The sequence below is a fragment of the Oryzias melastigma genome, linkage group LG6 (assembly GCF_002922805.2).
Source record: "Oryzias melastigma strain HK-1 linkage group LG6, ASM292280v2, whole genome shotgun sequence".
In the NCBI taxonomy this organism is placed as follows: domain Eukaryota; kingdom Metazoa; phylum Chordata; class Actinopteri; order Beloniformes; family Adrianichthyidae; genus Oryzias; species Oryzias melastigma.
Window position 1 is genome coordinate 15,011,028 of NC_050517.1, and position 25,782 is coordinate 15,036,809.

General features: G+C 40.7%; 1 protein-coding gene across 2 annotated transcripts in view; it reads left to right on the top strand.

Moving 5' to 3' along the window:
• Positions 1-6,236: 6,236 nt before the first annotated feature.
• LOC112152548 (potassium voltage-gated channel subfamily D member 2) overlaps positions 6,237-25,782 on the top strand; it is a 48,597-nt gene continuing 29,051 nt past the window's right edge. Inside the window, exons 1-2 of one of the 2 annotated variants that reach the window (XM_024282201.2) lie at positions 6,237-6,681; positions 6,884-8,067. In XM_024282201.2, the coding sequence (XP_024137969.1) occupies positions 6,956-8,067 (1,112 nt within the window). In that variant the 5' untranslated portion in view covers positions 6,237-6,681; positions 6,884-6,955. The remainder of the gene's footprint in view (positions 6,682-6,883; positions 8,068-25,782) is intronic. The other variant, XM_024282202.2, reaches the window with a different exon arrangement.

Below are 25,782 nucleotides of genomic sequence, written 5' to 3' on the forward strand. Positions count from 1 at the left end.
CCCTAATACTCCATCGTACGAGCGCACTTCATAATGAGTAGTGAAGGAATTCAGACGTAGACATAGTTTCTGCAGAGCGGCAATAGTTCTTTTGAAATTCACCTCTGAGTTATGGGTGGAACTGTCAGTAGGATTTAAGACCGCCCCCATTTCCCATCATTCCTCTCTCTCCTGCTAGCTTACAGCCCCTCACATCCCCTAACATTTACAGTTGTAATGCAACAAAAATGGTGATTAATTTTGGAGCTCAGATTAAAAAAAAAACCAAACACATATATTGATTTGTTTGTCTGCAAGTGGATGGATCAGAATGGAGCAGGGAGCTCATGTTCTGCTGATTGTAGCCCCTAAAAAAGCTACAAGCTATTTCCATCGCCATTTTTAGCATTTTTTTTGTGTGCTCCTGATTCACAATGATTTAAAACTCAGAAATGCAATTTTAAGCTTAATTTTCTTCATATATGTCCTCCATCATCAGAAAAATGCCACAAAAACATGTATAAAAAACACAATTTTCCTCACACTGGGTCTTTAAATGAACTCATCCTGCAGATGAAAAACAAACCCTGTGCAATCCCTGATCTGTCTCCCATCTTTTGTCCCATCCATCACTTCAGTGAAGCAGCTGAAGGTCTCCACACTTGCCACATGTGGCAAAATAAAAAGTGTCATTTGGGGGCGGCGGCAGCACTGACAGTGTGAACGTGTTAAACGCCGTGAGTTTGGATGCTCACGCAGCATCCGCACATCCAGTGTGCTCAACAGATGTGAAACAACACAGCAACGCCTGCAAAGGAAGGCAGCCGGGCTTTGCCAGTTGGGCCCCATATTGCCCATAGCTTTTAATTACACGCCGCACAACAAACACGGTAGTATTTCTGCACTATAAGACATAAACAGTCTATTTTACTCCACTGTAGATTTTCCGGCCGATTTGCCCGTGTGCAGTTGTTGCTCAGGGGACGTGCTTCATGTTGCGCGGCGCCGCTCTCTCAGTAGATGCTGTCGAGTGTATGCGTAGAGACCTCCTGCTCTCCTCTACACCTCTTCACCAGATGACAAGAGCTACTTTCCCTACAGAGACAGCGAGACAGAGGGAGCTGGGTGAAAAACAATTAAAAAAGCGCTAGTGGGTGGAACATTTGTCCATCTCATTCTTTCCCCTTCAGTAAGCAAGGCTGATAAAAGATAGAGGGATTTAATGGGAATATTTAAGCTGCAAAAATGGTGTTTTGTGCCGCTGCACAACAGTGACAGAAAGCATGCGTTAACATAACGGCTGACTTCAGCTACGAGAACTGACACGCTCTTAGCTCTGAAAACTTCAGGGAGAATTACAGGTGTTTTGACCCGCAAATAATTACAGTATAAGTGTGTTCAATTTGTTGCTTTCTGACAACTAGCAATTGTTAAATTTCGCATTATTCAAGCAGTCCTGACAGGGATGAAGCGAGTCTCAAACATCAGCCTCCCACTCCCCCCCCAAAAACTCCCCTTTTTCCCTGCAGCACACAGATACCCATATAAATAGCTTTACAGGTGAATGCGCGCTTGTGTACACACTCACATGCGCACCCATGCAGACACAAACACACCAGCTGCAGTATGCAATAAAGAACCATGAAGACCTACTCTATTTTACACATCCGCAGGGGGTCAATAACTCATTAGAGCCGAGGAAAGGCAAGAGGCAGCTGAGGGAGATGACGTGGTGGGAGGTGGGTGGTTGGCTGTGGGCTGTTCACCTGCAGATATCCGAGTGTCATTGTGCCCAGAGGTCACGGGGACGATTCATGAGTTCATTAGCAGCGTTTCATAAAACACGCCAGGGTTCTTCTGAGCCCAAAATGGGGAAATAAACCAGATTTGCCCGGTTTGTTCACACATATTTTTCCAGTTTTGACATTTCAACATTCATTTATTGGTGTTTTTCCTTTGATCTTTTGTCACCTGATGTGAACTTACATCTTTCTGAATCCCTTCATGATATTTAAAATAAATTGTCTTTTGTTTTGTTTCAATTACTGGTAAAAAAAAAAGTGTTTTTAACAGGTTTTTGTGCCATTTCATTCATGAAATATAAAGTAAATTAAATTGAATTTCTGAGTGTTTCTTTATTCAAATTGTTATAAATTGAGAGCAGATGAAAAAACGTCTTTGGAAAAAGCTTGTAGTCGGGGCATAAAAGCTACAACATCAGGCTTCATTCTGATGCATCCACTGCATATAAATAGATCGTCTTTGTCTAAAAAGCTCCAACATTCCTCACCATTTTTGTTACGTTAAGTTGAGGGTGTGAGGGACTGTAAGCTAGTGGGAGTCCGTGTCAATAAATGGATAATGGGATGTGGGGGCGGGCTTACTCCAAAGTCCAGCCCACAATTTAGAGGTGAATTTTTGATAAGCTACTGCCGCTCTGCAGAAACTATGTCCTAAAAAACAACACTTTAAAAAAATGACTTAAAAAGAGAATAATCATAATTAAAAGATCTCGGAGGTCATTGTGCTATCTTAACCATATTTACATTAAAAGCGGGGTCATCTGGACCCCATAAGAGAGCACAAGGGTTAAAACACATCAAAATATGATTGGAGTGAGACTTTAAGGATCTTCACATTTCCACGACTCAAACTCCCCTCGATCATTTCAGGATGCTTCTTTACGGATGACACATTCCTGATAATGGCTGCGTCTTCCACTACAATGCCTGGCACATCTCCAGAGAACAGGACTTATTTGTTTAATCATCTCAATCACTGCGCTTGGCCTCACTAAATATAGCTCAAAACAGACTCCAGCTTGAGTTGCATTAATGTATACAGAAGCCAATCTGCTCTTGTCAGCAGATGAGGAGCAAAAATATGGATTTAGTTGTTTGTTTTTGGGTCCTTGCCTTTGCGTTCCAACGCCGAGCATCCTTAAAGACCTGTTTACAAAATTCATCCTGTTACACAACCAAATCCCCAAAGGGCTTGGGAGTCAGTTCAGTGTTGTGACATCCAAGCAGGCCCTCAGTGGCATCGCTGTAAAGATTTGTGAATGTATCTTCAAATAGATGAATTGTCTGAACAGCATCCAAACAAAATGCCACATTAAGGCTACAGGATGAAGTGTACAACCTTGTTAAGGACACACGCTAATTACTGGATGGGAAGACTAAATCCATAAACACACAGACAGTATAATTAAATCATCTGCCCAATGCTGCATCAACAGAGATGACCTTGGTTCCCTTTGGAAATGTGAAGGTTCATGAGCTCCTTGATTGATATCAATCTGTTTAAGCCACAGGACTGAAGAGTGGATAGAAATACATCTAAAATAATATTTTAAAAAGTGATTTGATAATTATTGGTTAATAAAAACAACTGTAGAGAAAAAAAATATTAAACTAAGATGCATCCTTGTGATTTATATTATCATTTAAATGCTGACTGAATTAATTTACTACCTAAAAACTCATTTACAGATATATTGAAGAAAACTCACAAATTTCAGCTATTCATTTTTTAACCTAATATTAAACTTGGTCAAAAAAAATCTTTAAAAGATTATTTTAGTGATTTTACTAAGAAAATATTTGTTAACTTTAGAAATATGAAGTCAGCAGACGAAAGCAGCGTTTTAGACTAACACCAGAGGATCATCTGTGTGCACGAGAAATCGACAGTTTACTCCAACCTCAAGCAGATCAGTGTTTGGTCGTCTCTGATGTTGTCTCTGCTTGGAGAGTGGAATAAAATGTAACAGTGGCGGTCCATTTTCTGGATGTGTCTGAAACCTCGACTCAAGATTCCTGAGTTTTTTGGGTTTTTTTAACTCTCTTTTGGTTTCAGGTATGTCTGCTGCTGGTTCATCCTTTTCTTTGAGACATTTTCCTTCCATGTTTAGTAAATCTCCGTAAGTCTTAATGGATTCAACACTCTGTGAGCAACCAGATTTTGAAGGAACGTTCTGAGAGTAGAATGCTGAGTGACTCCAACCTGTTCTAAAGAACCTGCTGGTTCCAGAAAGCCAAACATAGACTTCTCTTGAGAAATAAACAACTATTTCTCAGTCATTATTCTTGCCAGAATAAGAGTTTTTGCTTTGGTACCTCTTTTATACATGTTCTTGCTATAATCTTATTTTCTTCAAGATTTTTTTTTTTTTTTTAGTGCAAGTTATTCAAGTTATAAACTGACCAATCAGGAGCCTCAATAAAAGAATGGGTTTTTGTGTTGAACATTCCAAACATTAAATTGACAGATTTTCCCAAAACCCCTTTAAGTGGTACGGCTCTCTCCTGATTGGCTTGAGTGATTGCCATAGCAACGTTGACTCAGACAGATTTGGACCAATCGCTGCTTACTGACATTGTTTGGGTCCAATATGGTGGTGTCTGTAATGTGGAAAAAATGGCGACTGAATTGACTTCATCTGGTTCGAGCTGGAAGAACGGCATTTTCTCACTCGCTTGGTCCAGTTCTTATAATCAGTGGTAGAATGTCAACAGTCTAGATCAGAGATAGACAACTTTAATGATGAGGAGGGCCACAATTTATCTTCATCACTACCAGTGATTCCATAAATGAGAGAGGATTTTAAACATTTTAAATAAGACCAAACGTATCTTCTTCACTGGAGACCACCTGCTGCGGATTGTCTGAGCGCCATCTACTGACGAACCATATAATTACAGTTAGGAATTAGTACTATAGGAAACATCGTCTGAAAATGTATGAGGGTCATGTTGAATGAGGAGGCGGGCCGCCAGTTGCCTATCGCTGGATGATTATTCGGTCTACATTCTTCATGTTGGACTGATTCACACAAGTAGACTATTTACAGGAACAGAAAATATTTGCAGATGTTTTGAAATAATGTGGTGCAGCCGTATGGGTGGATAATCTCTGATCGGAATATTTCAGGTTCAAATCCTGCCTCCCTCATCGAAGACAGTGAGACCTAAGAAGGATTTTTGTCTATTGTCAAAATAATCTAAATAAAAAAAAACGTGAAATCTATCCCCATTATCACTAACTAATTCATCAAAATAGAAGGTGTTTGTAGTCTGCACCTGTACACACACTTCATAAAACATTCATAAAAACAAACAAATGATTTCTCATTTTCTCTTATGAGACATTTAAAGGCTGTGCATCTGTGGTCTGAAAGGCTTGTAGTCAGTCTGATATCCAACCCAGCACTGATGCCTGTGTGCAGTGCCAATTGGCAACCGCTGGAAAATTTAAATGCCCTGATGAATACATAGCCCCTGGGTCTGACTGCTCAAACTGAGCACTGAGTGTGCTATGACACGCTCGGCATACACTAATGGGACTTCTGACACTCCTGTGCATCTATCCCACAAAAACAAAGCGCTGCGCCAGAGGGGACCAGAAGCTGGGTGGGAATGAAGTGAGCTGGCTGGAGATCTGCAGAGCAAAAGGCCAAAGGTCTGACTGGTGCAGCATTTAATGTGTCCATCAGCAGCCACTTATACTGTCAGGCTGTCCCTGGGTGAGACAGGAAGCCCCCTTCCTACTTGCAAATTACAGTACTTTAAATAAGAGCAACAGCTGCAGTGCATTTTCTACACCTCATCTTCATTGGGCATTCTCCGCCAAGCTCCACCCGACTGTGTGCACTTCAACGAATGTATCTAAAGCTGGAGCATCTTTTCTGGAAGCTGCAGCCTGTTGTCTGACAGGAAGGACTGCTGGAGCTGTCCGCGGTGCTGAAAGAGCCAAAGCAGGACCTGTAGCTCAGTGTGAACGCGCTCTAATGATGTGGAGTCAAGCCAGATTTGGTGCATGCTTCATCACAGTCACAGCTGTCTCAAATCCCCTCAGATGCCTGCAGCATTATGTCAGGTAGCACATGCATTTCATTGATTATGGTTATTTTGGAAAATGTCAGCATGGTGTAATCCAATAATGTTGACCTTTTAAGCTGTTTGACAGTATTAAAGAACAATGCACTTCAGAAAACACTATTGATTATAATTTGCTGCAGCCTATATATCAACTACAAATATTGATGTGAAATAATTTTCGGATTTGATCACTTTTGACTTAAATTCAACAACTTCAAAGCAGTTTTGTATATCTGTTGACTGTGTACTCACAGAAAAAACACATTTTACGCAATTACTCATAGTATTTTGATGTTTTGTGCTGCTGATTGTAAATAACATGCAGCACCACGCGCAAACCTGGGGGTTTTGGAGACTTTTACGCATCGCGCAGTCAAGCAGCAGAGGAATTTGTGGGTGCAGATAGGACCACTCCTCTGTCTCTGCATAAGATTTTTTTTCTTCCCCCTCTTTCGCGCTCTCTTTCTCTCCTCCCCTCCACATCGTGGTGGTGAGGAAGGGGGGAGGGTGGTCTTGCAGTCGACGAGACGCGCAGGAGTTTACTGAGGCTGCAACGCAAGGAGGGAAAAAAACCCACATGCGGATGGAGAGCAAAAAAAGAAGAAAAAAAGAGGATCGCGCTCCGACAAATGACCACTGCGCGCACGGAGACCGCCGCTTGAATTGTTTAACTTGTTGATGCCAAATCATTGCTCAATTTTTTTCCTCTCCGTCGTCTGGCTCCGGTGACAAATTGATGGGTGACGGAATTACAAGTATTCTCTTGAGAGGAGAGGTGTTGAACTGACCGTGGATTTCAGTTTGATGAGCTTCCTTCTCTAAGGTATGCCCTCCCCCCTTTACGCACTTATTCATAAATGTTTTGAATGGGATTTAGGAATGGCATTTTTGCTGCAAAGTGCGCATAGTTACAGTGGGATAAAGGTTTGACGGATGCTGAGGAGGTGCGCGCCTTTTCTGTTGCGCCGAGATGCTTCAGGAGCATATGACCATCACTGCCTCTATCTGCTCTTTCACTCCTGCAGATGCAATTTATCTCTGCGCCGTAGCACTGTGACAACCTGAGCGGGGTCGTATCGATTACTAAAGGGGTCAGCATGGCAGCAGGTGTAGCGGCATGGCTTCCCTTCGCCCGCGCAGCGGCCATAGGATGGATGCCCGTGGCGACCACCCCGATGCCCATCCCTCCCCAAGACAAGAGGAAAACCCAGGACGGGCTGATCATCCTCAACGTGAGCGGGACCAAGTTTCAGACGTGGAGAACCACTTTGGAGAGATACCCGGACACTTTGCTGGGGAGCACGGAGAGGGACTTCTTCTTCCACGAGGAGTCGAACGAGTACTTTTTCGACCGCGACCCTGACATCTTCAGACACATCCTGAATTTTTACCGCACGGGGAAACTGCACTACCCGCGCCAAGAATGCATATCCGCGTACGACGAGGAGCTCACGTTCTTTGGCATCATCCCCGAGATCATCGGGGACTGCTGCTACGAGGAGTACAAGGACCGGCGGCGCGAGAACGCGGAGAGGCTCCAGGATGACGAGGAGATGGACATGAGCAATGACGTCACGCCGGTGAACCTGACGTACCGGGAGTACCTGTGGCGGGCTTTTGAAAACCCTCACACCAGCACCTTAGCTCTGGTTTTCTACTATGTCACGGGATTTTTCATCGCCATATCAGTGATGGCCAACGTGGTGGAAACGGTTCCCTGCGGGATGCTGCCCAACAGATCGAAGGAGGTCTCGTGCGGGGACCGTTACGCACTAGCCTTCTTTTGTTTGGACACCGCGTGCGTCATGATCTTCACGGTTGAGTACCTCCTCCGCCTGATCGCGGCGCCCAGCCGCTACAAGTTCATGAAAAGTGTGATGAGCGTCATCGACGTGGTCGCGATCATGCCTTACTACATCGGCCTGGTCATGACCGACAACGACCAGGTGAGCGGAGCTTTCGTCACGCTCAGAGTCTTCCGGGTCTTCCGGATCTTCAAGTTCTCCCGGCACTCCGCGGGGCTGCGGATCCTGGGCTACACCTTAAAGAGCTGCGCCTCTGAGCTGGGCTTCCTGCTCTTCTCCCTCACGATGGCCATCATCATCTTTGCCACGGTGATGTTTTACGCAGAGAAAGGCTCCACGGGGAGCAAGTTCACCAGCATCCCCGCTGCGTTTTGGTACACCATCGTCACCATGACAACCCTCGGGTAGGTGGCTGATTGTTTCCAAAGCATCCCATCTCTTTAATTGGTTGTTTTCTCGCTTTGATTGGAAAGGAATGAGACAAAAAGTCGATCATGATCCAAATCTGCTCGGTGGTTTTTGACCTCATGGATGCGCTGCTACAGGTGTTCATTTATTGGATGTTTTAATGGCCTCCAGCACTTCCCAGCCAATCAGAGCGCAGCTTGCAGAAGCCTCTTTGCGCATCAGTGCACCTGCACTTCACCAGCACCTCTTATTATGTTGAAGGTCAGGCTTCGTCCCTGGCCGTTCTCAAGGTCTTTAGTGGATCGTTTGTAAAGGTTAGCGAGATGAACAGTCCAGGCTTTCAAAAAAATAAAAAATAAAATCAAGAAAAAAAAATCCTGGGGCGCTTTTGCTGCAAACGTGATCCTGCATTGACGGGCCAAATTAAAGCCAAACTTGCAAATAAAAGTCCACACACGCATGCGCAGTGCGCACACACCTCAGCTCATCCTTCTCCCATGCAGGGAGGTACAGTAAATATTTGAATGCCCATTTCATGCCCGTGAACAACGTCAGCTGCTGTGTGTGCTGATGCAGCATAAAATAATTAAACACGGTTAAGACGATTACATCTCATTAATTCGTATTGATGAGCGCACTCAAGCGCTCAGCCGCTCGGTGTGGGTTATTATAGTCTATTACTGTCGTTGCCCTTATTCACCGCAGCTGCAGGGGCTGGTGTGCGCGTGTGGATTTGTTCTTTCCCCCGCAAACTTTTTGCGCAAACGGCAGTTTGCGCACTTGTAGTGTTGAAATGGAGACTGCGCCTCCACTCGCTGCTGCAACTGCAATAACTGAGCACACAGTGTTCGTGTGAACCCCCCTCCCCTCCTCTCCTCCTCACTGAAGACTTGGAAATGAGGTCTGCTTGAAATGACGTTTTTTTTAATTAGAAAGTCCTAACATACCGATTCAAAGTTGCAAAATAAGCTCAGCTTTTCTCCTGCATGCATGAGTGTGAACAAGTGTGCCTGCCTGCTGTGATGTGAAAATCCACCATCCCTTCACATCTGCACTGATGCTCCACTCTGCCAGTTGCCCCCCCTCAAATGATTACTCTGACCTGTTATTATCTTAAAATGTCCACTTCCAGGCCGGCGCCTGTCTGTCAGACCGCTGGGGTGGAGGTTCTCCTTCAGTGGCACATACACATCTTCCCTCATGTGCTCTCAGTACAAGTCAAACTACAGCTCACCCCTGAAATGACCAGTGAGCGTGTAATTAGTGCTCATTCTGATGGCTGAAGCTCCTGCACTGTGTTCCATTTAGGTTCAAGTGCAGATGACTGATGAGCAGCGGAAGGAGACGCATTATTTATCTTTGGAGGGAAAACCAAGAAATTAATGGATTGTGCTCAGGGCTCTTTTTTTCTCTTCCTCTGGATAGATTTGTAAAAGATGTTTGGTGTGAACGAATAAAAGTGGAATGTCCTTGGTAATGGGGACATCTCTGTCACTGTGAGCCGTGACAGCCCGGCTGACAGATTTGCTGCATAAACTGAACCTTTCCAGTGGTGCAGAATGCTGCGTGAGGACCACCGGTGGAGAGGGGCCAAACACCCTTCACTAGGAGACAAATTTGATGTTTTTTTCTTATTTTATTTCCTGTGTTGCATAAAAACACACATCCTTTGACTTGTAGAGCTTTTGATTCTCCACCGGTAACATTTTCAAATGCTGATCTGATCAGAGGAAACGAGAGTCTGTTTCACAGCCCAGCATGCACAAAGATTGATCCAGCTCTAACAAATAGTTATTTAGAAAGATACAAGGGAATTGGTCCTTTCATTTATTGGCAAATAAGCACTCTAAAGACCAACAGGGGGCCGTTTGGCTGCAACCTGCACCTGAAGACAAAGATTCCATTCTGATAGTCAATGATGCCACATGCCCGGATGGAAGCTGACGCCTTTCCACGAAATATATTTTCAATTTTCCCCAACTCACACCCTGTGGAAGTAAAGACAGTAGCGGTGCTCTCTCCCCCACTGATGGCCCATTGATTGTGCTTAAGCAGACGTGCAGACATTGGGCGAGTGGGGGCTCCTGTTCAGAGTCACTTGGCAGGCAGCCTGAATGAAAGGGAAGGGAGCCTGGAGACCAGCGGAAAATCAATAGCTGTGTGCAGCTGCATGTCATGCCTCTGTGTATCTTCTGCTCTGTGCCACCAAACACAGGACAAGACCCACTTAGCCCTCCTTACTTATCGAGCCTAAAATCTGCACCCGAGGAGGAATGTGCCTCCCTCAGAATAGATCTGTGTGGATGTTTTTTTTTTCTTTTTTACGAATCGGTTGACTGGGTTTCGAAAAAGAGATTTGTATCTGCTCCATTGTGCTTTGCAGCGTTTTCTAAAAGTGCTAAACTGTGGTTTTGTGTGCTGATTTAATGCTGGCCATCTTCAACCGCAATAGATTCTTATTTAGAAAGACAGCCCCCCCTGGATGAGGCTGGAGTCAGATGTTACAGTGGTTTCCTGCCATTATTCTCTGTAGATGATCCTGGCAGTCATGGCTGAATTAGCTGCACAGGGAATTTTTTCCCTTTTTTTTTTTTTTTTTTTGTGCTTTAGATCTTTTAAGTGATTTAAGGTGTAATGGAGTGCACTGCTGAGAGCAGCTGTGAAAACGGTGGAAGTCAAGCGCAACCCACGAGGGAAGAGGACATGGTTCAGTCTGGAACACAGACACAGTTGTTCCTCTGGACACACAAACATTACCTTCGATTGACATGATAGATCTCAGTCTGGGACTGCAGCAGACTTGTTTCTGACACGTGTGCTTCCTGCCCACTTCTCATGCACATGTACACATCACTCCTATAGTGTTTGGATTAGTAAAAATGGTGGAACAAATAAAGTATTTGAAGGTTTTGTGTGGAAAAAAAGACATTTAAAATAGTGTTCGAAGTCTTTAATCAACTTTCTAGTGATCATTAGCATAACTGCGTGTTCTCTTGTTGTATCTTTTTCCTAGAAACTGAGACTAAACGCCTGAACAGCTACAACAGCTGCTTGTTTGAGATGCTAATTCTTTAAACATGCTTTGACCAGGAACTTCAAAAAACACTCCTCTTCCGACTAAAGTAATAGTAAGAGACGCCTACACCTTTTCATTGCACCACATCAATCAAGTAGACATTGTTCAACTTTTTCTTCATTTGTGTTTCTTTGAATCCCACGGAGAGCACATTGTTTTCTAGTAAAACATGTAAAAGGTTTGACTTCTGTGGTTTTTCTTCAGCTCTTTGGTTTAGTTTGTTGCTGAGCTTTAACATTTACACTTGTAGTCTAACAGAGAATCTGTTTTTTGGGTTTTTTTGTGGTTTGCACCAGAATATTGGTGTAGATTAAAGATCACAGTGTGAAAATGCCTTCATACTAGTAACATGGACTTGAGTTGAACTGGAAACTTTACAGACCTGACCAGGTTTTAGTTAAGGAGAAATCAGTAAAGATCCACTCCAATGAAAACAGTGTTTTTAACATGTTTTTGTGGCATTTTTATGATACGGAGAACATATATAAAGAAAATTAAGCTGGAAACTGCATTTGAGTATTTTTTATTCATAATATTGAGAATCATTTGCAGAGTAAAATATACTGTCTGAAAAAAATCCCATTTGTGATGTAGAAAATCCTCCATACGCTTCCTGCTCTGCTCCATTCTGATGCATCCACTTATAGACGACTACATCCATGCACAGTGGGGCAAAAAAGTATTTAGTCAGCAACCAATTGTGCAAGTTGTCTCACTTAAAAAGCATGGGGGTGGAAACATCATGCTTTGGACTGTTTTTCAGCAAATTGGACCAGGAAGACTGATCCAGGAAAGAATGAATTGGTACATGTATCATTAGATTTTGAGTGAAAAGTTGAAAGCTCTAGAGGAGATCTGCAAGGAGGAATGGACCAAAATACCAGCAACAATTTGTGCAAACCTTGTGGAGACTTACAGAATACATTTGTCTGCTGTCATTGCTAACAAAGGGTATACAACAAAGTATTGAGATGAACTTTTGCTGTTGACCAAACATTTATTTTTCACAAATAAATCATTTAAAAATCAGACAATGGGATTTTCTGGATTTTTTTTCTCATTTTGTCTCTCATAGTTGAGGTATACGCATGATGAAAATTACAGACCTCTCTAATCTTTTTAAGTGGGAGATCTTGCATAATTGGTGGCCGACTAAATACTTTAAGCCCCACTGTACGTCTTCATTTTCCTCGTCTTAGCTGACATCTAGATCAAAACTATTACTCATCATTTTGTTGCACCAGTAATGATTGGCTAGTGTGAGGAGCTGTAATCCGGCAGGAGAGAGTGTAAACAAATAATAAATATGTAAATAAACACAAACCAACTCATACGATAAGTCACAGTGACAGGTGTGGACAACACTTTGATTTACAGCAGATACATTCAAATTTCTGCTACGTACATCGTCATCCATCAAAGAAGACGTTAGCGTCTCATTCAGCTCATATAGCAGCACGCTATGTTTTAGCGGCTATGGATGAACAGATTTTGGGAAATCTTGGTTAGTGATTTTACAGAGAAGCTGTGGATCCAATAACTCTGCATGATACGCTCAACTTTTGATGAGCTGTGGGATTGTGAGACTTCTCGTGGCGCCCGCTGTGCTTTCTGTGGTTGTGAGTCACATGACTCATTAATTTTTTTTTAAATAGTTTCCATTGCAGTTTTGCAAACTAATTTCATTGTACTTGTGACAAAGATAAATAAAGATCTATCTATATACCAGTTTTGATGACGCTCAAAAACCACCTTTAAATAGATGAACTTTTTTTGATACTTTTTTTTAATTTTTGTGTTTTCATTAGATTAATTAATTACTGCAAATCCAATTTGTGAAATTTCATTTTCAATGGGAACACAGTTTGTGAAACCTAAATATTTGACTTGTAAAGAAACAGTTAATTACACGTTTCTCTGATTTCAGCAGACATTTATACATATTTAATATAATATTCGTGGCATATCAAGCTAATCCTATTTTTTAACAGGATTTGCTGTCTGACAAACACAAAAAACCCCACTGTCACAGTGTGTTTCACTGTGGAGGCAAAAACTAATTTCCTTTCTTAGATGAGAAAATAAAAGCTGCACTCATGACTTTGTTCCAATGTTCAAATGTGACGGTCACAATTTCTACAAGAAGATAGCTCAGCCACCCTGCAGATAAGAAGGAAATCTCAATTAATTTAGCCTCAACCCCAAACAGGTTTCCAGCAGGATTCTTTCTTTTTCTTGCACTTTGCATTGAGCTGTCAGATCAGTTGCCGTGACAGTGAAACACATAGAAGATTAGCTTCCTCTCTTTTATGATCCACAATCTTTTGACTGGTTGATTTCTTAACCTATTGGCTTTTGTTGCAAAGCATTTGTGGACTATTTTTTTTCGCTCAATCGTTTAAGCGACTCTCCAGACGCGCTCATTGGAATCCTAAGTGGGAGCTTTAAATGCTGACTGGTTCCTTTGGAGTGTCTCGGACACTAACTGACACATTTAGAAAACAAATAGCCTCTTGAGAGCTATTAGCGTTGCTATATTGATGTTCACCTTAAATTCACCTATTCATATTCACACAGAGCAATAGGCGGTAAATACAATCCTAAAAAATAAGGACACTATTTCTTAAATTATTGTTTGTCGTTTATTTTTTTCTATATTAAAAAGTGTCGCCTTGCGACTGTTACTCCCACCAATAATAAGGACAACACGGTTTGTCACTGGACCTTGTGGAGCTGTCTGTGGGTGAAGGAAAACATATTCTGTGGACAGGCCAGCAGTCAACGCCGAGAAAACAAGAGATATAGACTGCGAAGCTGACAGTTTCTTGCAGACAATTTGCAATCTCTAATTGCATGCCTTCGATTTGGTTCGTCTTGTCAGCAGTGAAGGTGCTGCCCTGCTTTAAAACACAAATACTCGCCAGCTGCTCAAAATTTACAAGACAATCAAAGCTGTCGAACAAAAAGTTAACTTTTGAATCACGCAACTTTTCCCTTCATCTTCCCAGCAGACCATTAATTCCGTGAGTCCATCAAGGTTTATGGGATGCCGATAATTTTATGTTAAATGCCCGTGTGCACTTAATTTACAGTGTTGAGGTGATTCGGAGAGGAGAGAAAATCATCCTAATTACCGATTTGCCGTGACATTTGCCATCTGCACCGTCCTACGGTGCAACAAACATGCCGGCACATTGTGTTCACTCATCAGAGGGTGGATTTATCGCCGAGTCGTCGTGGCAGCAGCTCCACCCACCAAATACATCTGGAGAGACTTGACAAGTGAGTCCATAAACCTCTCAGGGTGGGATTTATAAGAGCAAGGAAGCAAGGTTAACACACACAAGGGTCACTGTAGGGCCCATAAAGCACAACAAGTGTAGCCATTATCATGCTTGCCAGTTTTGACACCGCACCCCCATGGCAGTCAACGCTCACAATGCAATGCGTTAGCGTCACGGTGCAGAGAAAATCTTTTTAAGTCCAAACTCGTCTCTGCGAGTGTAAGTGAAATGTACAGAAACAATCTGGAGGGCCTTTCGCTGCTTCTGCACCCATGAGATAACAAGTGCGTTCTTGATTTTGCACCCATGTGGTTGGATAAGTTACTGCGCCTCTGGCTGGTAGTGCAGAAAATTCTCACTCTGTTTTTTTTTATTTATATAAAGCACGACAGTCGGTGAGAACATTTGGTGTGTTTGGTTATGTGGTGCGAAGGGTGTCATTTCTGTGTTCAGCGGAATACATTACACCATTGTGAAAAAATTCTGAGTGATGCGATGCTGGGGTGTAAAACACAAGTGGCTAACATGAGAGGAGATTCAGCCGGAGGCTCATCCCCCCCCCCTGCTTCACCCCCAGGTGCTTCATTGGGGAGGAGACGTGATGCTAATGCGAGGCTGGTATAATGGTCCTGAAGTGACAGGTGACTTAATGAGAGGAACCAGGCTCCAAAATGTGTTCCGAGCAAACCCCCTTTTCTGCCCATGCAAATGACTGCGAAATGGAGGAGGAAGAGCGGGGAGCGGAAGCAGGCAGTCATCCTCAGAGGAGATTAAGATCATTGTGAAAGACACACTCTGGAAGAAAGAGGAGACACAGATTTTCTGTTTTCTGCTAAACGGAAACCATTGGCTCCACCGTCTTTGTTTGCTGAAACGGCTTTTGCAGCATTGGAGATCGAAAGCGGGGAAAGTGTGGGTTGAAATGACTGATCTACTTTTTATAGCCAGTCATAAATTACAAGATTTGTTTTTTTCTTTTTAATCATCTATTGGATGCAGAATCTTCAGAACTTTAAATTTGATTTTAACGACATTATGTTTGATGAAATCTAATGTTGGCCAGCGTGTGTTTGCGGTCACTCAACCCTGAAGTGAAAAAGAGATGATGGCCAGCTGCTTGATTTGAGGGCGCTGTGTATGTGAACTGACTCTAAAAGCAGGCATGCATCACTGCGGATGGTCAGATTGATAAATAATCTATATAGCAAGGACGAAATCGCTGTCCTCCCATTTGATTCGATTTGTTTGACAACTCATCTTTGAGACGGCACCAATAACACACACACCACAAAGGAGGGGGGGTCATTAATTCACTTTGAATGTTCTGCATTATGCAGGGAAACGGACTGTTTTGAAGCTTCAGCCCGACCAAACGTGAAGCTGTGAAGAGCGGCATCGACGGGTTCTCTTTTTTTCCCTCTGCTCAGCATTTTTTATCTTCTTTGTGTTGCAAGAAGCGGCTGAAGATTAATGGAATTTTCCAGAACAAGATTAAAGTTACTCCAAATGAATGCGGCATCGCTGCATTAGGAAATGAGGAGATATGTGAGAAAACACATCACCTCCATTTCATTGCTGGAAGACAGCATTTGCTCTGCCTTGGCTCCACTTTCATCCAATCTAACAGCCTGGAAACCCTGACCCAGCCTGAGTAAATGAATGAAAAGGGGGAAATATTGCCTATTATGTGACTGTGTCCCATCTTCAAAGTAGATGCGTTGTAAAAAGATGTCGGATGCAGGAGTGCGTGCCAGGAGATCAGCGGATCAAACAGTATGCGAGTGATAAATCCAGGTCCAACAGCTATCTGCTCCTCCAGCACCTCATGGCTTATTTACATATTCAGCATTAACATACAGATGAAAATGGTTTGCCCCGTCATGGATATTGGTATGCAGGCTCACAAAACGCCCCATCATCACTTTGTTAAAACGTGCACGAAAATTTCTAAATGGATTCTCTTTAGTTGGCTCGTTTACGCTGCGCTAAGCACTCAGTCAGTTGAGTTGTCATGTCGGGATCAATAAAGATGTATTCTGTAAAGAGATATTTGGGGGACTAGAAGAGACACGGCTGCCCAGGAGCACTGCATGTACAGTATATTTTTTAATCAGACACCATCTAAGGCCAACATATCCAGATCTGACAGACTTTTGTCATAGAATTGCTGACATTAAAGTTTAAGTTTCCATATGATTAAACCGCATTTATGAATCATCAAACATGTATTTTGTCAGACGGAGTGTTAAAGTAGTTTAAAGTGCTTTACAGGGGCGGAGCTAGAACTTGAGTGGGGGGCAGAATACCTTAAAAGGGGGGCAAATGAGAACAGCTGAGTGGGACGTCATTACACATAAAAGGATCAAAAATGTGTTTTCTTAACAGCTGGTCTTTTGGCTGAAGAGCTAATGCTTAAAGAAGCTTGTAGTAATCAGAGGTTTGGTGAACTATTGAAATATTTCAACTCATGAACGATTTCCGGTTCCTCTTTCTCTTAATCAGTTAAAAATAATACCATAGAAGTCCACCAGGGGGCACTTGTCACGAGCATGACAGTAAAGTGTACGGATGTTTGGTACCAGTGCAGACACTTTTAGCCTTAACTGCGTTGTTGATTCCAAACCGTAACCATAACCCTCATCCTATAACCCCGTTCCAGTGTTTTTCTAGTAAGAGTTTGAACTTCATTTGAACTTTATTCAAACTTCCAGCTAATGTTGCTCTGGCGCCATCTTGGGGCCATGTTGTTGTCTGCGGCCAGGTTCTCTTGGAGTGATCCCAAGCAGAAAGGTCCAAAGTGTGGCTGTATTTTTCCAAAGTAGATGCAGACAGCGCGCTCCGTCTTTAACGTAACAAAAACATGTCTTGTAAGACGCTAACACAAGTAACCTGTCCAAACGCAGCACTAAAATACACCAGATTCTATTGGACAGGTGCGCAGCTTCTGACCGCCCAGGTGAGACGTCTAGCAGAGCTGTTGTTTCAACAGGTGTGTATGCTAGCGGTACATGTTGTTCGTCAAAGATAAGGGCAGGAAATTTGAATAGAAAAGAGGAGAAAATGAATCAGGCCAGCAGCACTGTAAAAAAACAGTGATTACATTAGATTAACAGAATGAAAGTTCATATTGTGTCTCAATAATAATGAATTATCTGAGATCAAATGTAAAATGAATTTAAAAAATCATTTTTATTTCCACATTTATCGTTCTTTGAAGTGGGAAGGCCGTTTGATATATTCTGCATTTTCGTTCTTACTTTGAGCTTTGTTTCATCTTATTATTTATTACAAAGACACATTAATATTTTTTTCATTTTATTGTACTTTCGCAAAAGGTGTTAAATTAACATATTGTGTTTAAAATTGTTCTCAAAAAGGTTTTGGGGAAACCAAAAAGATACATTTGTTGACAAAATAGTGATATATATTGATTATTGCACTATTTGCCATAACATGATACTATCAGTATCATGAATCGCATGATATCGTGAGTTACCCTAATATTCCCAACCATGGTAATGATTATTTCTTAATTGTTGTCAATAATTATACTAATATTGATGAGAAAATTATGGGGAACAAAGCTTTTTGCTGAGAGGGGCAGTCAGCCCCCATGTTTCCCTGTAGCTCCGCCCTGGTTCTTTTAAAACATCTCACCTAACATTTTGAAAACACTTATGTTAGTTTCTGGAGTTTTTCTTATTTTGTTAAAAGACACAGTAGGACTTATGTAAAACGAATTAACTCAAGAATAAAATACTGGAAAATGGACAAAAACAGACTCGCAAGAGCCAAAAAAAATCTTTAGCTGTTTTTAATATGCATGATATTTCTATATTTTCTAAGTGTGATCCCACGACACCTTACGCTTTTGCAGTTTCTGTTGATGTGCTAATTTTAGCCCTTCTCTGCTTTTCATGCCTGCATCTCATTCCACTTGGTCCTAAGAAAAACCAAAATAACGATGATGTTATTTCAGACCAGTTGTGTCATCATTTGTTCCAAAACTATGATTCATTTATTTGCAAGAAGCTGAGTATTTGATCACAAGAGACGAGCGAAGCATGCCTGCTCTATCAATAACCGTGTTGAAGAATTATTGAAATTTTAACAGTAATGTTTTATTTGAAGCATTGGAAAGATATGAAAAATTTGTTTTTAATGTGCGTTATATGTATTTTTAATTAACTGAGTACATAAAATAAAATGAATTTTAGCCCTTACACATCCAAATTTATGGAAATTGTATTTTCTGGTGATTTTAATATTTCTTTGTGACATTTTTCTAAATGATTATAAGCTTAAATTTGCATTTCTGATAATTTTTTAATTCAAAATGTTGTGGATGAGGATAGGTTTACTACATGCCAGCAGTCCAGTCCACAACTCAGAAATTAATTTTTAATAAACTCCTTGACACTATTTCCTAGAACACTATATTTTTAGCTAAAAACAGCATCATCATAATTAAAAGAAAACCGAGAATTATTTTAAAATAAATTAAAACATAATAGGACTGGGTCTTTTTAAGGGAGAAATGAATTAGAAATGAGGCAATAGTGATCTTTAACCCTAAGAATGTCATCATGAATAGCTTCCACCACTAGTGGTGTAGGGGGGAATCGATTTGGGAATATATCACGATATTTCACTTGGCGATATTTGTCTCAATTTAAAATGCTTGCAAGATAATATTTGATTAATCATTTACGAGAGTCCTTTAGAATCTTAATTTTATTTTCCACCTAAACTCCGGCTCTACACCGCGACCAAAACATCAAGATCTTGGGAGAACCAGCTGATAGCACAGTCTTGTGATATATTGTGATATGATTCATATCGCACGTATCGAGATATGTATTGTACAGCCAATATCTTGCTAATACACACCCCTAGCTAAACTAAAGATTTGATAGATTAATAACTTTTCAGAAAACAAAATGACTCTTTGTTCTAAAGGGAAGATAAAAACCATCATTGAGTGCGTTTAAGTGTTTGGCCTTTGATGGTGGAGTTGTCATCCTTAGCTTAAGTGAGATATGAGGTTTTTTTTTTTTTTTAATAGTAGTGTGAAAGCAGGAACTACACTGAAACATGAAATGAATCTTACGCTGTCCTCAAAATAACATCCAACATGCACTTTTCAACTTCACTTTACATTCCGCGCTCATTACCAATGCATGATTGTGGTAGAAGACGGTGGAGCGAGGAGTCTTAACCTCTGACAGCCGTTACACAAAATGTGTGTGCATTTTTATTTATTTTTTTTAGCATAAAACATGGCAATAAGAAATATGCAGAGATTACAGAACATCTGATCAACCTTTTACCTCTCATTTAGTCATCTGACGGATGCTTTTATTCCAAGTGAAGCAGTACGCACGCACAAACTAAGTCAGAGAGAACATGTTCAAAGTTAAGTGCTGTGAGGAATGTGTTTCAGCTGGAGAGATGTGTCAAGTTGTAGAAAAATATTTTAAAGAGCGTAAAAAGCCTTGGAGGAGACTAGTGGATATTGGTTGTGAACAGACTTGTGCAAGTGCGACATGTTACTTCTAAACTGACATGCATCACAGATAACTTGTTATTGTTCTTAAAAATATACCTTATAACATAATTTGTGTGTGTTGTTTTATTTTTCTTTTATAAAACACTTTGTGACTGTTGTCTATGAAAGGTGCTATAGAAATAAACACTGACTTTCTAATATTACTCTCTGATATGAGTTATAGAAATATGAATCCCTTCTGGTGAACTGAAAGGACAACAGGCAGACCGGTCCTCAGCTTTAAACAGGTTATCTACTTTGGAAAAAAGGCCAACAGACCATAGAGAGGACCATAGAGAGGACCTGAAGCCTGTGTGCTGTTAGAAAAAACAAAACCCATGAAAGGTTACCATGAAGGGCTAAAATGGCAGCAAGAAGAGAGACAGCTCTGTGATCAAACAGAACTGAAAACAAATTTTAGGAACAAAAACAAAAATTGGAAACGTATATTTGGTCCGATCGAGTCCTGAACCTTCCATTTGGTCTGTATTCAGACTCTGGTCAAGCGGACTTTCTTGTTTGTGAACAAAACCATGTGACTGAAAAGGGCGGGACAAAGCAATGAGATAGAATGATGGAAGTCCTGCACTTTGCAATACTTGTTCAAACTTTATATTTCGCTGATCAATTTTGAACGTCTGTATCAACGTCAAATACAACACTTTTTACTGGTGCTTTGGTAGGGTGGAGACATGCTGCAAGAGGGTTACTGAGGAGACGGCAAAGAAGGTTCACTGATAAGTGTCTAAGATACATAATCACTAAAACAGTGCGAGAAGCAATTAAAAAGTGGTTTTCATGACCATGCATTTATCCAACTACATTTCAATTTCTTGAAGTTGCTCCACTACTCTGTTTACATCATGTATTTACTGGCTACGATGGTCGTTTTGGTCCAGTGGTTTTGCTCCGAGCACAAAGCATATTCAGACTAAAGGAACTCGGAGCGAACCGAGGTTCAGTCTGATTGGAAACACACCGAGACCACCTCAAAAAGCCAGGTCCAAGAGCGGTTCCTGATCCCGGACCAGGGTCCAGGTTTCAGTCTGAGTGTATTCAGACTGAAATTAGTTCCAGATTATCAGGGATGTCAGGGGTCAACTGGTGACCTATTGTCAGGTAAATTCACCTAGACCAAGGGTCAGCAACCTTTAACAGTAAAAGAGCCATTTGGGTTCATTTTATACCGATCAGAACCTAGAAGGAACCGTACAGTCTTACTTTACCCTTTAAGAAATTTGGATTTGCATTCATGACTTTTTTTTTTTAATAGTGAAAATGAATTTTGTCTATTTCTTGGCACAAACAAAAGAAAATATATAAAAAGAACCTATCATGTCTCAAAATGTGTTTTTTCATACTTATTTTCAAAATAAAAGATGCTCTGAGCCAAACAGGATCTTTTCAGTGCAGCTCTGGGCAGCTAGTAACTAATGTTGTGCAGCATAAGATAATATGCGCTTTTAACTCATAAAATATCAAAGTTTTTACCAAAGTTTTGCTTTACAAATAAAAACTATGCAAGACCTCTTCAGGTCAACAGGGATGTAAAAAGTTACATAGTTTATCATCTATGTTCACCTCAGTCATCAATTTATAAATTTAACTAATGTAAATAAAAAAAAATGCTAATTAAGCAATCCTTACTTTATAAAAAAAAATGCTATTTTCTTTTTTGTTCTTTTTCTCCCTCTTTGTCCTCAGCAGTCTTGCACTGCTGGGTTTTGTTATTTTAGTTGGTAGTCTTACTTTACAGGATTCAGCAAGTTCAGCAAAGGGATGAATGGATGTCTATTGAGATACACAAGTTACTGGACATCATTTGAATCAGGTATTCCATAAAAGTACTTTGTAATACTTTATTCTTTTCCATTAAAGCAAAAACGTAATATAATAGTGCACCACTCTACTGTTATAATGCATTTCACCCAACACTTGTTTCTCCATTATCTGTCTTAAAATGAGGTTTCAGGAAATGCAGCAGTATATTGGAAATATATTAATTTGTAAAATAAAGCTAAAGTGTACAAAGCTGAAACAGGGCTGAACTGAAGCATGACATTGGTAGCGATAAGCGAGGATTGGACAAAGACTAATAAACCCACAGACTTAAATAAACTCTGGGCTGGTTAACTAACAGAAAGGAGCTGTGATGATGAATAACCTAAACTATAATGAAGGGGAAGAGAAAACAGAACCTAATTAACACGACAGCCTGAGCACAAAATCAGCTAAAAACAAATGAGGCCTTTTCAAAGCTAGAAATCCTAACTAAGTTCTAAAGTCTCTGAAGAATGGAGATCTGGTTTCATTTGAAGCACATCTATGACTCAACAAATACGTGCTAGTCTTGAGTATGGATCATGATGAAACCTTTTCTTTGCTTGTCTTTTTGAAGCTGATACCTTTTTACAGCAGACAAGATCATTCTGGAGACATTAGCTCCTGCTGAATATACTTAGTTCCCTTTCAGAACAAAAACAAAAACATTTTTTGTGAACATTTTTATTTAATTAAGAATTAACGGTCTTTTTGAAGGAAAACCGATTTATTCGAAGTGTTTTTGCAACTATATAAAGATATAATCTGATCCGTTGATTGATTAGCTCTATGTATTGCTAGAAAAGAAAAAGATCAGCTGATTGCTTTTGATTGATTAACTTAGAATGTTGAATAAACTGTAAAAATTGGAGCTCTGGAGTGTGGTAAAAAACACACACACACACACACACCCTGTGTGTTCACTGCTAATCTAAACCAAGAGAATATATTGTCTTTTATCAGTTTTTTTTCCATCCCTTTTCTTGAGCATTCCTTTTGTTTCCGTTTCTTCTTAGGCTTTTTTCTTAAAGTCACATCAGTAAGACCAACGTCTGAAAATGTTTTTTTGTGAAAAAGGCTGTTATCATTTGTCTTTTTACGAGACAAGTCGCCTTCAACAAGGTTTTTTAGAGGGCCTTGCTTTTAACAGGACTAAACCCAACAGCTTAAACATTTTTCTCTTTCTAGATGGTTAAAAAAAAATCACACTTTCACTTGGTTTTCGTGCTAAAAACTCCTGATATTACATTAACCCCAACAGCTTTAGTTTCTGGCTGCATTGCCCATAAATGGAGAATATAACGAAAAAGCTTCAGAGGAAACTTCCAGTTAGTAATAGCTCCAAATCAAATCAAACTTTATTCACAAAGAACTTTTCATACTACAGTAACTCAAAGTGCTTTGACTTTATATTTTATTTCCACTCACCGGAGACATATCTAGACGTCAGATGAAGTTTTTCAGGGTCCATGTACACAGTTCTATACCTGATCCAGGACATTTTGCACATGTAACAACACCTAGTGAAAACATAATTGACAACAGTGGCTGCCATCTTGTGCTCCACTAGAACAGAGCAAACGCTGACGTCACGTCAGTGTCATGATTTGATTGGCTGGCTGTCAATGTGCTCCTAGATCGACTAGTTGTACTAGTGAGATAGAAAAGGCGAGTTTTTTTCAGTCAAATTTGTAGGCCATCAAAAATCAAGGGTTAAAAAAAATCTGAAAGAAAATTCAAAAGTTTAAAAAATTCAGAATGGATGGAACAGAGAAATTCATATAACTTTCTGCCAATCAACAGGTTTCAACAGTGTGTCGGCACTAACCGGTTCATTCCATTTTTTAAGGATCTACAACCAATGTGGACCCAAAAATGGTACCATTGGGTGCATTTTATAGTGGAAATTTCTCAAAATACCGAAGTGAACCAATGAAAAACGAGGCTTTTTGTTTCTTTTACATCCTTTTGAACAAATACAATTATCCAGTGGATCAGTCTGCTCAGGTGCACACACAGTCTTGGGTATTCACACCATATAGATCGGTCTCGACCGAACAGCAGTGTAAATGTGACCTTAGAATTAATCAAGGACACATCTTAAAAGCTGTCATCACTTAGCTAAGGACTCAATTCCAATTTTCATATTTGAATTTTATTATCCTGTATGTGTGCATTTAACTGTTGAGCTGCCAATGCCGGTGTGTGCTTGTTGTAATGTTTGTGTTAAATGCTTAGCTATATTTTGTGGAAATATGCACAAAACTGCAATTCATCTGTTAATATAATAAAAAAAGCACAAGTGTTCATGTTTGACTCGTTTTAACTAAACATCAGCTTTACTATTCTAATATAAAACATACATAAAATGAAAAAAACAGAGTTTATCTAATTACGTCAGATATTTGTGTCTCCAAATCAAACCACTTTCATGACTTAAAACAGATTTATTTATAGGGAACAGACAGAAACTGGGTGTTTTTCTTTTAAAAAGTTCAGTGAGCTCTAATATAAAAGTATAAAAAATATATATTTTTTTTTTAATATTCAGTGTTTGACTTTCACAAGCCCTTCTTACAAAAGTGGCAGCTTCTTTGCTGTAAAAAGGTCCCACCGTTCAGTTGTATGAGTTTGCGCTCCATTAGCCTCTCCACAAGCCGAGGAGTTCCTGCAGAATTGCACTTGTTGCTTTTGTGTGATTGAGTTGATCAGCTCAGAAATCTGCTAGTTTTCATGTTTGGATGAAACCTTTTTTTGTGTGTGTGTGTTGTTCCCATTTGAGAACCCACCCCACCCTCTCCCAGACGTGTGGTACATGAGTGCCAGTTAAAAAAGAAGCACTTGTACTTTCATTTTTAGAAGAAAACAGTCCTTACTCTTGTTTCCAAGAGCTCAACAGGACTTCTTGTGCCCATTTTATAATCTCAAAGTGCAGCTTTGCAGCATCAAAAAAAAAATAAAAAAGTTGTGATAATCTCACCCATCACTGTGAGGAGTTTAGGGGTAGGGGGGTGTTTCTGTTTGCCGCGATTATGTCTGTCAGGCGCGTGGGACGGCACTGCAAACACAATCTCTCAAACACAATCTCTTGAAATGATTCCAGCTTTTTTATTGTGCCAGTGTGCGAGCATCTCCCTCTCTTGACATTTGTCTTTTTATCAAAAACAGCCCTCAGCCAACACGCCGGCATCTGTGATCAGCACAGCTTCAGAGATTATAGCAAACGGCAGTCATCAGTGTGCCGGGCGAGAAACGGAAACAAAAGAATCCACTGAGTTATGCAACTCCTGTCTCCATGACACCACTTCTGAAGAGTGGCAGGACATGGCTGAAGATTCAAAACCAAACTCGGGAAACGAGAGGAGCCAGTTCCAGCGACGCTGTTTACAGTGAGAGCTCACACAATCCATGCATTCATTTCAGGGTGACAGATTTCTGAGGCTTGACGGTGAATTAGTTAACGCTCGCTGTCCTCCGAGAGTCCTGAAATCAATGCCGCCTGCCGTGCTCTGGCGATGAACGAAATGCATTGCTTGTCATCAATTCCCAAAGAACAAGTATCGTTCGGTGCCAGCTCATTACCTAAAACTCAGTTTGCAGGCGTTCATATTACCTGAACATGTGCAGACTCTTGGCAAAGTCATAAATATTGATTCACATTCCGTGTAAACCGGAATCCTCGCTTTAATGTTCATCCGCTTTTTTAATTAGATCCAAAGAATCCTGTGCCAGTCTACAACAAGCTCTCAAGAGGCACAAAAAAAAAATAGATCTGAACCTGGTAAATGGCAAAAAATGTGGGCTTTGAATGAAGCTGTTCATAGTTAACCCAGATTCAAAGCTGCATCTTTGCTACAGGCTCCAAATATCATCAGTTTCCTGTGTAAGTGATAAGGAGCGAGCATGTTCCATTTCAGTTTGGATATAAAGAGTTTCCTCCTGTCTGCCTGGCAGGGAGGTCCTGCTGAGATGAGGGATGTCA